This window comes from Polistes fuscatus, unplaced genomic scaffold (assembly GCF_010416935.1).
Source record: "Polistes fuscatus isolate 324 unplaced genomic scaffold, CU_Pfus_HIC Scaffold3, whole genome shotgun sequence".
Lineage (NCBI taxonomy): Eukaryota > Metazoa > Arthropoda > Insecta > Hymenoptera > Vespidae > Polistes > Polistes fuscatus.
Window position 1 is genome coordinate 9921656 of NW_025113107.1, and position 16125 is coordinate 9937780.

The window sequence follows — 16125 nt, forward strand, 5'->3', positions numbered from 1 at the left end:
AACGTTACTTTTCACGTATACACTCAAACACTATCTCTATTTCTCTCTCTCTCTCTTTCTTTCTTTTTTCTTTTATTTTCTTATATTTTTAATTTTATTAATTAAAACAAATAATAAATATTATATAATAAAAACGAAGTTATAAACGAAATTCGTATAAAATGTTTATCAATTTATACTGGAAAAATCTCTTCCCGGGAAAACATTCGTGATAAATCTTGCAAAATATTGTTATCCTCGTGAGAACTCGGCATGTCACATTTCACGAAGTTAAGCAACCACACGTCGCTTCTCGTAAACGAAAACCAAGAGAGAAAGAGAGATAGATAGAGAGAGAGAGAGAGAGAGAGAGAGAGAAACAGGGAGAAAAGTTAAAAACCGAGCGGTAGAAAGGTTATTCAAGCAGCAAAAGAGAAGTGCTCACCTTGTCGTGACCTATCCTTTGGTAGTAGTACTTGGCGTACTCGTCCAACCACACTTCACTCAACCTTATGCTATTCCTCTTGAGCACGTTCACGCCGCTACGCCACTTGTAAGGGGAACGCTTCCTGAAGATATGACCCACGTGCGAACACGGCACGATTTCCAGAGTACCTGAAGGACAGGTACGTACCGCTTGTCGAATTAAGCTTTTCAAACCAATTTTCTATTTCGTTCTATATATAACTTTAACGTTTAAAAAAAAAGAAAAAAAATAACTCGAACTCGAGTGTTGTTCCAGCTGTGATTTCTATCACGTACTTACAACAACGGGTTTTTTTTCTTTCTTTTTTTCTTTCATCTATTTTCGCGAATTACAATTATACAAAGCAAACGAGTTCATGAAGTGTCGTATCATAAATATTAATCAACAATCGTACCTCCGCACATCCAAGTCTTGAAGGATAACTCGAGATTCTCACCGCCCCAGATATCGAATCCACTATCGTATGTACCGAGTTTCTCGAAGAAAGCACGATCTATCGAGAACAAACCACCCGCCATTGTAGGTGACCAAACAGGCTCCGCCGGATTCTTATGTCTTTTCTTCTCCCTTTCCGGTACCGCGTGCCAGTTGAACTGATTAAAAAAACAGAAGATATCACGTCGTAAACTTGACAAACTTAAACTGTTTAGCATAACGACAATGCTTTCACCAGATTACAATAAAAAAAAAAAAGAAGAAGAAAAAGTAAAACCTTTCCAACCAACTTTTCTTACTCGTTCCTTTTGTTCTCTTTTCTCTTATTATCATAAGAAACGAAAAACATAAGATGATATTATAAGAATTAAAAGAAAAAAAAAGAGACAAAGTAATTCACGTTACAGAGTTTTCAGCTTAATCGTCGGTTTCCAATTAAAATTCCTTCGAATATCTCTGAAAGAAATAGAGAGAGAGGAAGAGAGAGAGGGAAAGAGAAAAAAAATCCAAGAAAAAATAAATGGAGAATCTCACTCACTTCTGCTTACTCAGGTTTCCAGAAATCTAGGATTTGTCAGGACAGTTTTCATTCTTCCGCGAAATCGTTACTTAAATTAAAGTCAAGTCTGGATTGGTTTACCTGAAGATTCCAATCGAAGCCGCCGACGTTCACACCACCTGAGTCTCTCCAATGGTACTCGAGTGTAGTGTCATCGATAACATCGATTACTGGACAAACTACCGTCGTTGGATCACGCGCTATTCTATCCAAAAGAGGTTCGAGCCATCCTACGGTGCATTCACAGTGACTGTCCAAATACGTGAGGACCGGTGCTTTGGTAGCCGATGCACCAAGTAGACGAGCCCTTATCAAGCCTTCGCGTTTTTGGGCACGAATGATTTTCACCTTCGGATAATTCATCATGTAATCTTCCAGCTGCCGTTTCAGATGAGCTGTTGGAATATTCCGATCAACTGTTTATTTCATTCTTTTTCCTGTTTCTTTTTTTTTTTTTTTTTTTAAAGAAATGATAACAAATCTTTAAAAATCTACATATTCATATTATATTATATTATATTATTCGGTATGCGAGCGATTGGATTGTATTTCATTTGGAAATTTCAATCGAAAATGAAATTAAGATTTGTTCATTTCTATTGGAATTTATTTTCTACGCTTACAATTTGATATATACTCGTATATATTTTCAAATTTATGATTTATGATTTAAACTTTAGATCGATTGAGTTACCGAACCAAAGTAACACATTCCGGACGTGATTGGTATATGTATAGTCTATATCGATAATATGCAAATCTAAACTTCCTAAAACGTCAACGCGTGTTTCTCGATAACAAAATGCTCCAACTTATGCATTGAAATATATTATACTTAAATGGTATATAACAGGAGGTATCATTTTGTTAAATTATTGTCACGAGATATTAGTAAACAAATGTTACTTTTTTCGTTGCTTTTCTTCCATTGCAGAGAAAGAGAAAAAAGCAATTCCTCGTGATAAAACATTGTTCTTAAAAAGTTGAAAATAAAAAACGCGTCAGAAACTATAAAAAGTCATTTTTCCTAAATAACTCTCTTAAAGATACTGCATTTCGTGATTGCACGGGAGAAAAAGAAACTCGGCCAAGTGATAGTGGGGTGGGTGTGTTTCACTATGCACGCCATTAACGAACATAATATTTCTCTTTTCACGAAGACGAACTGTTTATGTTTCATCAAGAAGTATTTATATACAGAGAAGTACTTGATTTAAACGTTTTTCATTTTTTTTTCTATAAAAAAAAATTGATAAAAAGAAAAAAGAAACAAAAGAAAAAGATAAAACACAAATTAACATGTATAAATAGATTTGATTAGGTAAAAAAAACTTGGAATGATTTTAAATCCTTAAGATTTTCTATATGACTATAACAAAAATGTAACTACGATACACACGATATTTAGATTTACGAGGATAGGGGTGACCACAGAAGTGCGCTTCAGAAGGCCGAAGTAATTAGTGGACGTCCCTTGATTTATTCTCCGTTACAATAGCTTTGCAAGAGACCCCGGACGGTGATCCTAAATCTACATGGTCTAAGCTCACTTGACTATGGATATGGTTTATAAAGGGATTCCGTTCGTTGATCGTTGTGACCCGCGCGTTATCTTCCATTCCTGTTTGCTCTATGGAAATGGCCAAGGAAATCGATAAAATCCTTGGAATGTTCGCGACGTGGTTGAACTTACATCAAGCCCGCATACCATTTGCATTTTTGAACCAACGAGAAAGAGAAAGGGGAAGAAAAAGAAAAAGAAAAGAAAAAAAGTAGAAGGAAGGAAGCAAGAAAGAAAGAAAGAATGAGAAATCAAAGGACGACAAGGATATAAAACACACCCACCCCCCTCCCCAATCACCCAATTTTTCATTTCTCCTTTTCTTTTTTTTGAAGTTATACTTCTTTTGGCGCGTTGGGGAAAATGTAATGGGGAGTGATTTGGTTCCGAGCGTCTGGGAAAACGACACCATGAAGTTTGTCGGTATTTACGACGCGCGGCAAAACGATTTCAAGTTTACGGCATGAAGTTGTCTCTCTTCTTCTTCCCCTTTTTTTCTCAAGCGGGTCACCCATCCAAGTACTAATCCTACTCAGCGCTGCTTGACTTAAATGATCGAGCGCGAACCAATGCTATCACAGCGCCATGGCCGTTGACGCATAAATTAATTCGATATATCTCCCTTATATTTAGTATGGACTGATATCTATATTTTGATATTTTTGTTTTTTTTTGTTTTGTATTCTTTCTTATATATGTAATATATCGATCGGTTGAAAATATATTTCCTTTCTTTTTTTTTTTAAGTTATTTTTGAGGTTATTGAGGTTATATTTGTTTTGGTACGCAAAAGAAGTATAACTTCTTACGTGCGTACATAAGTACACACACCAGTTTTTTTCTTCATCTTGATAAGGAGACCAAAATTTTCTCTTCGTGCATCCCGTTCTTTTTTATTCGCTATTTTTTATCTTTTATTTCCTTGGTCCGACGCATCAGAATGATGTGAACGATGACGCATAAAAACAAGGAAATTTTATTAACACATACACACGTGCACTGCCTGGGCCGACACAAATTGGATTTTGATGTAAATGTAAAAAAGCATTTTTAAGCCCGTAGTTTCTTTTTCTTTTTCTTTTCTTTTTTTTTATCGATAAAATATAAATGATCGACCACCGCAAACATTTTATTATTCTATATTTTCTTTTATTTATTTGTTCATTCAGTTTCTCTCTCTTTATGCAATCAGAAAAATAATGACAAAGGTGACATGTAAGGGTGGAACGAGAGCGATAAGATGTTTTAAATATAAAATATGACCAATGAGAGTGAGTGAAAGAACAATAAGAAGAAGTAAACTAAAGAAAACGAAAAAGAAAAAGAAGAAGAAAAAAGAAAAAAGAATTTAAAAAGAGGAACTTTTTCGAGTCGACTCGCGTGTTTGAAACGAAGCTGCCGTTGGCTTTCGTGACATGCAACAAACCGGACGAGCGAGGGTTGCGCGGAAATCGTAGAAAATAAAGAGAGAGAGAGAGAGAGAGAAAGAGAAGGGAACGAAGGAAGTTTATTATCTCGTTTCTATGATAAAATTATCAGCTGGTCTCTATCGGTAATCACGGTTCCGTAGACTAACATTGCTTGCCCCTCAACAAAGGTCCGCGCTAGTATGTTTATGAAGCCTACTTCCGGTCACCAACATAAAACGGCTTATCTCGGTCCCTTTAAACGGAATTGCCACGGCCAAACTCCCTTTTCATCTATTTTTGCAGTCATTTGTTTTCTTCTTCTCTCTCTCCACCTTTTTCTTTGATTTTTATTGATCTACAAATGATTTACTGTAAAATTTTTTTATCATCTATTCGAGATTTCGAAGAACTATCGTCGATGTTGATTTTTTTAGCGAAAAACAAGAAGAAGAAAAAGAAAAAAAGAAACTATTCGAAAAACGAATAAGAAAGAAAATATATTCACGCGCATCGTAGTAGTAGTAGAAGTATAAACAAAAGAACAAAAATAAAAAGAAAAATCGTAAAAAAAAGAAATAAAAAGAAAAGAAGGTTTCTTCCTGTATATCTCATGAAAAAAACAGCAGATTGCATATAGAGATCGGCAATCAATACGTATCGACATTTAGAAATTTTCTATCGAAATATGATACGGAAATGGATAAATTAAAGGTAGGGGTGAGATTGGGGGAGGAGGGAGAGAGAGGGAAGAAGAAAAACAGAAAGATACGAAAGGAGATTCGATTCTATTCATATCGAGCGTGGTTACGTTTTGACTGAATGAAAAACAGAGATAGATTGCAATTAATCGATCTATTTTAAAATCATGGAGTGCTACTGAGTTTAACGAACGGTTATGCGAATTGAATAATAACCCATTTATGATTACGAACTATTATCATTGACGATTATTGTGAAGTTTTTCTTTTTTATTATTATAATAAAATGTGAGAGATTAAAATATACTTTTGCGAATTTGTTGTAAAATTTTCAAACTAATTGTAAGATATTAGTATGTCACTAGTTGTGTCATTAGTGCACACAATACGTGTTAAGGGTGTCTCAATTTTTGTTTTTTGGAGTCTCTAGTGTACTCTTCTTGAAAAATTAATAAGAACTATTTCATGTGCATAATGCGTGATATTTAATTAACGTATCGTTAGATAATTTATCGCTAATAATATGCATCGTTTGTCGTGAAAGGTTTAATTACTTACGCATATCCGAAAAATCATCAACGAGAATAATTTCTTGTATAAGATGATCCGGTGATCTGTCTAATACAGAATGTACTGTTCTTAACAAAACTGACCAGGCTTCGTTGTGAAAGCAAATAATCACCGCGGTTGGTGGAAGATCCTTCAGATATCTTCCAGGCTCCTTACACCTGCATAACGAAAAATATAAAAAAAAGGTTATTTTACACGTCAGACGATTATTTCAAATTTGTAATATTAAAAAATATATATAATTTATTAGTATTCCAAAATATCATCTAAAAGAAATTGATGAAAATATCATCGAGAATTCTGAAGTTTTACACGAAGGTTGATATAACACGATTTGAAATAGCACAATTGTACAATTTGAATTTTCTTCTTTCGATAAAAGAAAATTTGTTCTCTCCTCCTATGCAAATCATTCTTAAAACTTACAGAGAGTTACTTTCCAGTGAGTGAAAAAGAAGTTAGTATGCTCTAACTTAAGTTAAAGAGAAAGTAGTCGCGTTTCTCATTCGATATCCGAGTTTGATTTTCTCTCTTTTTGTCGTTCTCATCCTTCTTCGGCTTCGTCACCGTCAGCGCTTCCCTTACTCCTCCTTTCACCTCCCCCTCATTTCTACCCCCTTAGCAATAGGACTCTCTTTTGTCATCGGAAAAGAGGATATCGATGTTCGACGTTTAAACGAGTAGAAACGATCGAACCGTTTACCTGCTTAAAGCAACTTTCCACTTTATTCATCTGGCATGATATTTCACGTTCAACATTTATGAGATAAGAGATATGAGATATGCATATATGTATGTGTATATGTGTGTATATGGGTATGTGTGTGTGTGTGTGTATGCATGCAAATATACCGATTATCTGGAAATATCGAGATATTTTCATATCTTCGTCTTAGCCAAGCTCATAATAATATCTTTCTCGATTTACTCTATGTATAATTTCGTTCATCCGATGGAATAAAATTTCAAATAATACCGTTCGAATGATTTTCATTTTAATCGACTCGAATAACGTTCCAAATAATCTTCTTCTTCTTCTTCCTCTTATTCTTCTTCTTCTTTCTGTTGTCAATATTTCATGAGTGAAATTTGCTTCTTATTCCCATAATATGTTTCCATTTGCAAGATCGACTATGGTCGATAAACCTATCGATTCGAATCAAGCTACATTTGATATTTATCGAAAATTGCGAAGGATTTAGATGAAATAGAGAAAGGATTTTCTTATCGTTTCTTAACAATCGAAATATTTCTTATTCTCGAATGTTTTGTTAAATCAACGAAGAAAACAAGAAAAAAAAGAAAGGATAAACATGATTTTTTATATTTATTTAAAACGTCATGGGACATATCATGTTTCTTGTGCTAAAATAATTCGTACGTATACTTTCAATCTCGCAGTGCAAAGTTTGCACTTTTGGGAAGATAAACCTCGATCGGTCTTCCTTCTTTCGAATCGATTATGTTTTACCCCTGACATGATTCGATATATCGTCTTTTCGTTGAAATATCATTAGTTTTTAATGAAATTATTGAAAACCGAAATGATACGAATTCTAACATACTAAAGAATAAATCAAAAGATATCGTTAATCGAATTAATTTAACATTTGATTTGATTTTTTTCTAATTGAACGGTATTGTTCCACCGATACGTTGCCTTGATCGGTACTTTGGTTGAAATTTCTAAAATACTGTAGTCAGTTGATTGGTTGGGATATATACTGCAATATACACTACTATATACTGCTGCTGTACATAAAAAATATCAGAATCTTCTGAAAATTCATATTAATAATTGTATTTGATAATAATAACAAAAATAAATCGAATAAAGTTCGATAAAGAAAAAATATGATCATCTTTATTGAAATTCACGCGGAATTCAGAAAATGTCTAATGGAATTATAGATTGACATTATTTAATGCACCTTTAATTAATAGAATTGAAAATAAAAAGGGGTAAAGGAAAACAAAGTTTATTAGGTATCGTATCCGTGTATACCACGAGTTCGGGGAATGAGAAAGAAAGGACGAAAGGAAAGGAAGATTAATGTTTCAATTAAAAGAGGGCAAAAATACAATACTTGCGAGTGCAAGGTTTCCACGAAGCGTCGTAAAGATTCAGTAATGGGCCGAGGCTCTGCAGACTTTCGGATATATGTATAGTGTTCTACTAACGGAGGATGTCCATGATAAAGTGTTTCTCACCTCGCACGGAAAGTTCCACTAACGTGGTAACCTTCTACCACTATGTTCCTTTACTATTATATATATATATATCGCCCACTCCTAGAAACGTGTAAACAAAACTAGAACATACAACTTTCGTGATTTTCCACACGCGAGAGGAGCGTGAGCAAAATGTGCTTTCATTTCCGTGATAATCGGTAATCGGCTTTCGAATTATTATTCGAATGTCTAAATACATCATCGATGTGATAAAAAAAAATTAACAAATTAATTACCGACAATCGAATATTCAAGGTTTTTACATCATTATTTGAAAATCAGCTTTAATTAAATATTATTACACAAAAGTGTACAAAATAATATTTTGTTATATTTAATTCAAATTTGCATTGACTAATATTTTATATTTATACGCTAAATTCACTATCCGATAATGCGTTAGCATACGCTTCGTTTTTCCACCAAAATCAACATTTCTTTTCTATCAGATATGAATAAATCTCTGTTGCATTTAAAATTATTAGAATCGCGTTGTTTTATTTTTATTAATAAACAATTGTACATACAATAATATTCTTCTGAATAATTATTGATCGTGGTATCTATCGATCTGTTGAAAAATTTCCTTTTTTTTTATTGTTAATCGATTTTGTGGAAAAACATAATAATACCAGTCGATTGGAATAATAAGACACAAAAAGAAACAGAATAACACTGATTTATAATTTTCCATCATCTTTTCTTGCAGCTCGTGAAACGATTTAATGGGATTTCAATGACTTTTGAACTATGGGAAGCATTGATAATCGTTTAACAAAAATTTCAAGCTACAAAAGAAAGTAATGTTCCATTGATCATCCCTTTTCCGTTGCTTTCAATTATTGTGACTTTGGGATATCGATAACAAAACTCTACTTTCTCACTCGAGTGAAATATATTTCTTTTATTTCAATGATTTTGCAACGTAAAGGAAATCCACGAAGGCGGATCAAAGTTTAGCATCTCGATAATCGAATACTTTGCGATTTCTTTTATTCTTCGCAAATGCACCACCCACTAGTTAAAATCAAATACAAAGATATCTACTCGATTATTTTAATGGTAAATACAAAATTTGTTTCATTTAAATAAAAAAGAAAAAAAGAAAAAAACTGAAATATTAACGAAAAAAGTGTTTACTTAAGAAAATTCTTTTTTTTTTTCATCGTTTCGAGAAAACATATTAGTTCGTTTAAAATCAAACATAATTTTCTTGCGATTACAAACTTTTTAAAACTATTAAGAATTGTTCTCAAGATTATTTCTTGTTAGTTAATACTGCGTTAGAGAGTCACTATCTAAAAGCATGGTTACAATATCCATTAGCTAGGAATACTCTCAAGAACAACTCGCGTTAGTTTTACTTTTAAGTACATTTAAGTTATTCACATAAACGTGCATTTAGTTATTCTTATGTTAGATAAATTAAATAATACAATTCTTGTACTATAAATTTTCATCGAATATCGTTCACATAAGCTATACGTATAAATCCATATATGAAGATTAAATTGGAAATAAAAAAAGACAAAATTAAAAAACAAAAAAACAAAGAAAAAATAAGGGAGGCTAATGAAAGAAGTATTACGAAGGAAAAAGATATTAATTTGAGAGTACGCATGAGAACGAACTGTGTTAAGAGTTTCATTCACGTGGATCTTTGCAATTCGACGAAGGATGCTTTTGAAGGACGATGTTGGGGATGAGGGTTGGAAAAGGGAATGATGGATTGTGTTTACCTGTAATGAGTAAACATCCTTCATGCTATCCCATCGACCTCGTCTCTCTTCTTCTCTTTCTATCTTTCTCTTCCTATTTCTTCTTCACCCACAGACAATGAAAAAGAAAGAGAAAGAGAATACAGACGAGAACAATTCGTATGAGAGCAGTTTCGCTAACAAGCATTCTCGTTTGCATCCTATTTCTATGAGTTCATGTAAAATCCCACTCTTCAGTTTGTGTGTGTGTGTGTGTGTGTGTGTGTGTGTGTGTGTATATATGCATATATGCATGCGAAACGTTCATGAAAGGATTGCATACTTCCATACTCGCGACAACGATATGCGAGAGTATAGCAAAGTTTTGTCGGTGAGGTCTAAGTGATGTTAGTCTAATGCCAATAGAAAGGACGAGTTTCACGAGCAGATGCACTCATAACGAGCGTTGTTTTCATCTTTGCTCTATGTACGTTCAAGTTATATTGCTTTCTATCTTATTCTATCGTTCTATCCACTTTTACGAACTTTCAATTATTTTATTATTTTTCATTGAATTATTAACCTAACGATCGTCTAAATTTCGCATACAGTTCGATAAAAATTATGATTCAGTGTTTTACAATTTTTATTATAATAACAAAAATTTCATTTGAGTGATTGAAAAAAAAGGAGAAAGGATAGAAGTAAAATTTGTTTCGAAAAATGTGATATAAATGCATAACTAAAAATTATACATTGTCTAGTTTCTTTTCAGTCACTCTCATTTATGTTCCAACATTCTATCTTGTTCTCCCTCTTTTTCTAAAAAGCTTGTTAAAAACAAGTCAACTTCAAGTTCGACGTTGGCTCGACCGAAGTTTTAGGATAAACGACGAAAGGAAGTTCAGGATGAGGAAGAATAAGAAGTAGAATAAGAAGGATAAGACTCGTTATCCTCGCGTCTAAAACTGTCACGAGACAGAGAGAGAGAGAGAGAGTGAACGAGTAAGAGAAAGTAAAGACAGATGAAGAAGAGTAGATAAGAGAAGGTAAAGATGTAAATAGGGGAAGAAGTAGGGTAACGTAATTATCAGCATCCCCAAACAATCGCGCTCGTTAGCCATCGTCCAAACTATTACTTCGGATTAGTCCATTCCCCCCCCCCTCCCGTTTTGGTAAGCTTACGAAGCGAAGATGCGCACAGGTAGCGAGAAAAGCAAGCGAATGAGTGAATGAGCGAATGAGTGAGTGAGTGAGTGAGCTAGCAAGTGAAGCAAACCGGTGAATAGGACGAGTAAGCGAGAGCGAACTCTGCAACTTTTAGAAAAGCCGGTATTACTTCCTGTCTGGAAGTGAGCCAAGTTTCTAGCTGCTTATTGGTCGACGACTATCATTCTCTCTCTCTCTCTCTCTCTCTTTCACTCACTCTCTCGTACCTTTCTCTTCGTCTTTCTATCTTCTTCCCCGCTTCCCTTAACGCGTATACCAACCCCCATCTTCTCCACCGTCACCTCCACGACGATTCCTCTTTCCTTCCTCCCCCTCCTCATCCCCCATTCCCTTCCCTGACCGACGTTTTGCCCTTTGGACACAGAAGTCCCATCCAGTCCGGATGCTTTCCACGAACCGCAGCAGATTTCCAACTAATGGAGCCTGAAGAAGAGACACGTATCCCTTTTCCAACTCCCTTTTACTACTCACCCCATCATCATCTAACCCCCCACCCCCTTACCACCCCTCTTTCTTACCACTTTCAAGATCTCTGTGTCTCTCGTTCCACTTCGAAATCGACGACACTCCTCGACGGAACGAGAATTAGAAAGAGAAAGAGAAAGTCCTTCTCTTCTCTTCTCTCTCTTGAACGTTTCTGGAATTCTATTGAAGACATTCCGTAACTAGAAGGTTCCATTGTTACACCGTTACTAATTTCTTCCTCGTCTTTGATTTCTCAACTGTGTTCGACAACAACATTCTACGAAGGATATTTCTATCGTAAGGAAATCAATGATCTATTCTCCAATTCTGTATATTTTCTTCCTTTTAACTCTATTGAATTATTCATTTTCTATTGTGTAAGAAATATTTTAAGAAATAATATTAGTTTAAGATAAGTATAGGATACTCTAATCTTAGTTTACAGAAGATAGATAAAAGATTTATAGCGTTATAGGATCTGAGAAATAAGGTCCTCTTAAGAGAGAAAGGATCGTGCATTTGTTTCTAAACAAATAACACGTGGTGGTTTAGATTGGGAGATTCTGAGAACCTTTGGATGTGCTCCCACTCTAAGGAGTCACATATGTTTGGAAGAAAGACGGTTGATGACCAATGATGGACCGGAAAAGGACTAGGACCGTCCTGCGTCTCCTTTCCCCCTCCATTGGAGGTATGACCGATGCATAGGATATAAGAACAGGAAAAAAAGAAAAGAGTAGGTTCTTATTAGTTCTTATGGTGGCTTTATTTGGTCTTATTAGATCTTATGGTAGTATTATTACGTCTTATGTCTTAAGTCCTTTTATGTCTTCTTATGTCTTATGTATTACGTCTTTTTATATCTTATGTTAACTTTTTCTTATGGTTATGATTATGTTATTGTGAAGCCTTATGTTAAGTGAGTTTATGTGCAATTAAATATATGTGTATTTCCGACTTTTGTCCTGACAAGCTATCTTCATAATAATCCCTTTAACCCTTGCAATAAGTTAGAGGGGTCACTACAATTGTAAGATATATATTTGTTAAATCGTTCATAATATTTTTAGTATATAGATATTAGAAACCGAGAGTGAGGCTAGCAACCTATCCTCGATTAAAAAGAATAAAGCGCTCCTAGAAATAGCAATAAAAAAGCTATTATAACAGGAGAAAGTCCTAATAAAAAGAAGAAGAAGAAGAAGATATTAGAAACCCTTTGAAGTTAGATATGCTCGAGAGAATCTAGTTTTCTATTAATTGTGTATTTGTAATGCAGAAAAATTATAGGAATCTTGCCGGATTTATGGGGGACATATCTTGTTAATTATGTTAATAATGTATGAAATATAACGTGGCGAAGGATGATCCTTTAAGAACTGAAGAACATTTGAAGAATAACAGAGTGTATTATGAAGACCCTTAACCCTTTCGCTATGGGCCGATTTTTCGGCACTCTACTCCCGCTGAACTCAATAGCTGAATAGATAGTTGAATAAAATTGGGCGACGAGAAAACGCGTTAAAAGATAAATACAATGGAAATTAAGAAGTGGGATAATATTAATCGATCATCGCAGATTAAAGATCGAAAATTGCGATAGAAAATCTCTTTTATGGTATTTAATTGAATTATTCGTGGAATTAAACGTGCTAAAGTCGAGTAATCGAACATTTTTAAGACCAGAGGAAATGAAAAATAAAGTGTGAGAGAAATAAAAGGTAGGTATTAGGTATACGTAGTCACACTTCGATCGTTCCTTTATCGGTCCAATTCCACTCTCTCTCTCTCTCTCTTTCTCTCCCTCTCTCTTTCCCTCTCGCATGGGCACGTAACCGCTCTATAACGCCACGAATTAATTGGTCTTGCCCTGTGATTAGTAGGTCCCACGGAATTACCGCGATGCCCGGTCATGATTAATATCCAGGCGTTGCCAACTTTTGCACGGAAGATTAATAACGGACGGTAGGCGGTCGTAGAAAGGAGAGGGGGAGAGAGAGAGAGATAGAGAGAGAGAAGGATTGGAGGAGGGTGGAAACGAGTCGAAGTTTTAATGCAGCAACGACGGTTTCTCTTCGCGGAGATTGCGACCGGACCAAATTCCCCTATTTCTCTGGTTCACGTTCAAAGTCAGCCCTCGACTGTCATTCGCAGCGGTTGATTCCCATTTTCTCATCTTCTCTTTCCCTATCTTTCTTTTTCTCTCCCTATTCCTATCTTCGTTCGTTCGTTCGTTCGTTCGTTTGTTCGTTTATTTGCTAGTTATATAATTGTTAATAAATGTAGATCGAATTTAATAAATTATTAAGCTTATAATATGAAAGATAAGATCGTTCATTACGATATCGATGTTATTAGAAAATTGTACTGGATGATCCTTTGCGATATCGTTAAAAGGAATCGGAGAAATCTTGAAAGTTTCCCAAGATATCTTTGAAGAATCTCTCTAAGATTGTTCAACTTAATTTGTTCTGAAGTATCTATATATTATAAATATACTCTTTCATTATCTTTTTCTTTTTCTTTTCTTTTTTTCCTTTTTTTCCTTTTTTTCTTTTTTTTCTTTTTATTCGAATATAGTAGATTTCATGAGTCACCATTTTTCAATATCTCGAAACTTCATCGATAGAAAATATATCGGAATATAACATAGCGATGAAATAGTAAGGAAATAGAAATAATACAAACAAATTTCCCGGAACAAAGTGTATTTTTCCTCTTGGAAATATCGATCTAGTACGGAACCGGGATATATCGGAAAACTCTTTACAACGGACACGGTTCTTTCTATCTACGTTTTCGATTTACCCCTTGTCATTCACACGATCGAACAATTTATATACAAGAATGGGTAAAACACATAGATGAATTTTAAATACAATGCGTGTAAACGATGTATAAGTACATACGGTGGGTACAAGTTATGATAGAATAGAGTATACTAAAACTGTATTGGTACACGAAAGTAATTTGTCCTCGCGTATTACGATGGGATAGACCGGTTTATAATTAATACCAAGCTTTTCAATGTTTCATAGAATCGTTCTACATATATAATTCATGCACACACACATATATATAGATATTCTATATATATATTCTATAGAATATTTATAATGCCTCGGGGCATTTTATACAATGCCTGAAATATATACATTGCCCGTAACATATACAACCATATACATGTAATACATAGTATTCACGTTTCATATTTGCGCGTCGTTCTCTTTCAACGACGGTTATACAGCATATGTTAATTAAACGCCTCTATCAAGAGGAAACTGTTACGCTATTACTACTACTGGCAACGGTATTAATTTAGCAACGAGATGTCGACGGTATCCGACAAAGTCACATTAACAGCATAAAATAGTTTACACGTTTCTAAATAACTTCGTGTATCCTCTCCTAATATACTCGTTTCATGACATCAGAGAACGTGATTACTCGATTTATGCGAAATTCATTTTAATATCTCGCAACGATTGATGTTCCAATGATATTTGATTTTTTTTTTCAATCGCACAAGAACACATCGATTTTGTTATTAATTCAAATTATCAAAGTTTCTAGTATCTAACGCATTGTTAAATAATTGTTTTCTAAGTTTGACAAGCATAGTTTAAAGTTTCTTGATACGTCAGATGCATCAACGTACTCTGATATCTGTCGACTACGTAGTTTGCTGAAGATTTACACCTTGTTCTCAAAATACGCTATCAGCATCCTCGACTCGAAATTAATCGAACGTGGTCTCTTCTTATCTACAGCGATACGAGCTTGACTAATGAAATGATGTTAGATGATACGTAATATTAAATATGTTCTCAATATGTCTTTTTCTTTCTTTATCGTTAAGATTTAAAAAAAAAACAATAGAAAATATTTTTAATCCATTTGTAAACGAGATTAGTACCTACGTACAGGATTTATACGCAGAGACGAGAATCAACAATAACGGGAAAAGAAATAAAATATACAAAAAAAGAAAATAAAATCGATAATTCCAGCCGATGAGATTCTCAACTACCGCAGACCATCCTTATTTATAACCAATTTCGAACTCTCCACGAGCAATTGCAGCTGTTCTTAATGTTCTTACCTTCGTAAGAAGATTAAACCAACGAACGCGTTCCGATAACGAATAAATTACAAGATTACTTTTTTTTTCTTGAAAAAAAAAAAAAAAATAACGAGACTTCTTTGACGCAAAAAATGAACGAGGAAAGAAAAAGATAAAAAAAATAAGAATAAAATCGTTCGCAAGTGTAACGATTATCGAAATCGATGAATATATATTCCAATCGTATAATATGTGAATTTCGCCCATCATGTTTTTGATGTTCCTTGTCATTGAAGAGAAATCTATAATATCTGTTAGAACTCGTCGAATCGTAAGAAAAATATTAGTTTGGGACATTGGTAAGATGATATCGCGATGGCTACCTTTATTACGCGCCTAAGGTCTTACCTTTGAAGAGTTTGCACCCTTACCTTACCTACCCTTCCGACTATCCTCCCCCTCCTCTACCCCTATTTCTTCCTTCACTCATTCAACTCATATACTCTTCTCCTTTCACGATGATATCGGTATATTGTAATCTTTTGATCTTCGGCACGGCCCGTGGGGCTTACCAAAGAGAAGAGATGCCTAACTTTGAACTAATACACTATTACACACATACACGTACACTTATTATACCTTTCCTTCTTGTACTTTCCACTACTAACTTCTCCCTCCTCTTTATCTACTAACACTAAAGCTTTTCCATCATTTAGGTAACTCTCTCTACGCAATATCTC

At 34.4% G+C, this 16125-nt stretch overlaps 1 protein-coding gene across 5 annotated transcripts in view; it reads right to left on the reverse strand.

Annotated features, from left to right (window-relative positions):
- Positions 1-16125, reverse strand: part of LOC122519127 (putative polypeptide N-acetylgalactosaminyltransferase 9) — a 193740-nt gene that overhangs the window by 13635 nt on the left and 163980 nt on the right. For all 5 annotated transcript variants that reach the window (XM_043638388.1, XM_043638390.1, XM_043638386.1 and 2 more), the window contains 4 exons: positions 5687-5856; positions 1542-1855; positions 861-1059; positions 425-594 (listed from right to left, as the gene is read on the reverse strand). In XM_043638388.1, coding sequence (XP_043494323.1) covers positions 425-594; positions 861-1059; positions 1542-1855; positions 5687-5856 — 853 coding nt within the window. The remainder of the gene's footprint in view (positions 1-424; positions 595-860; positions 1060-1541; positions 1856-5686; positions 5857-16125) is intronic.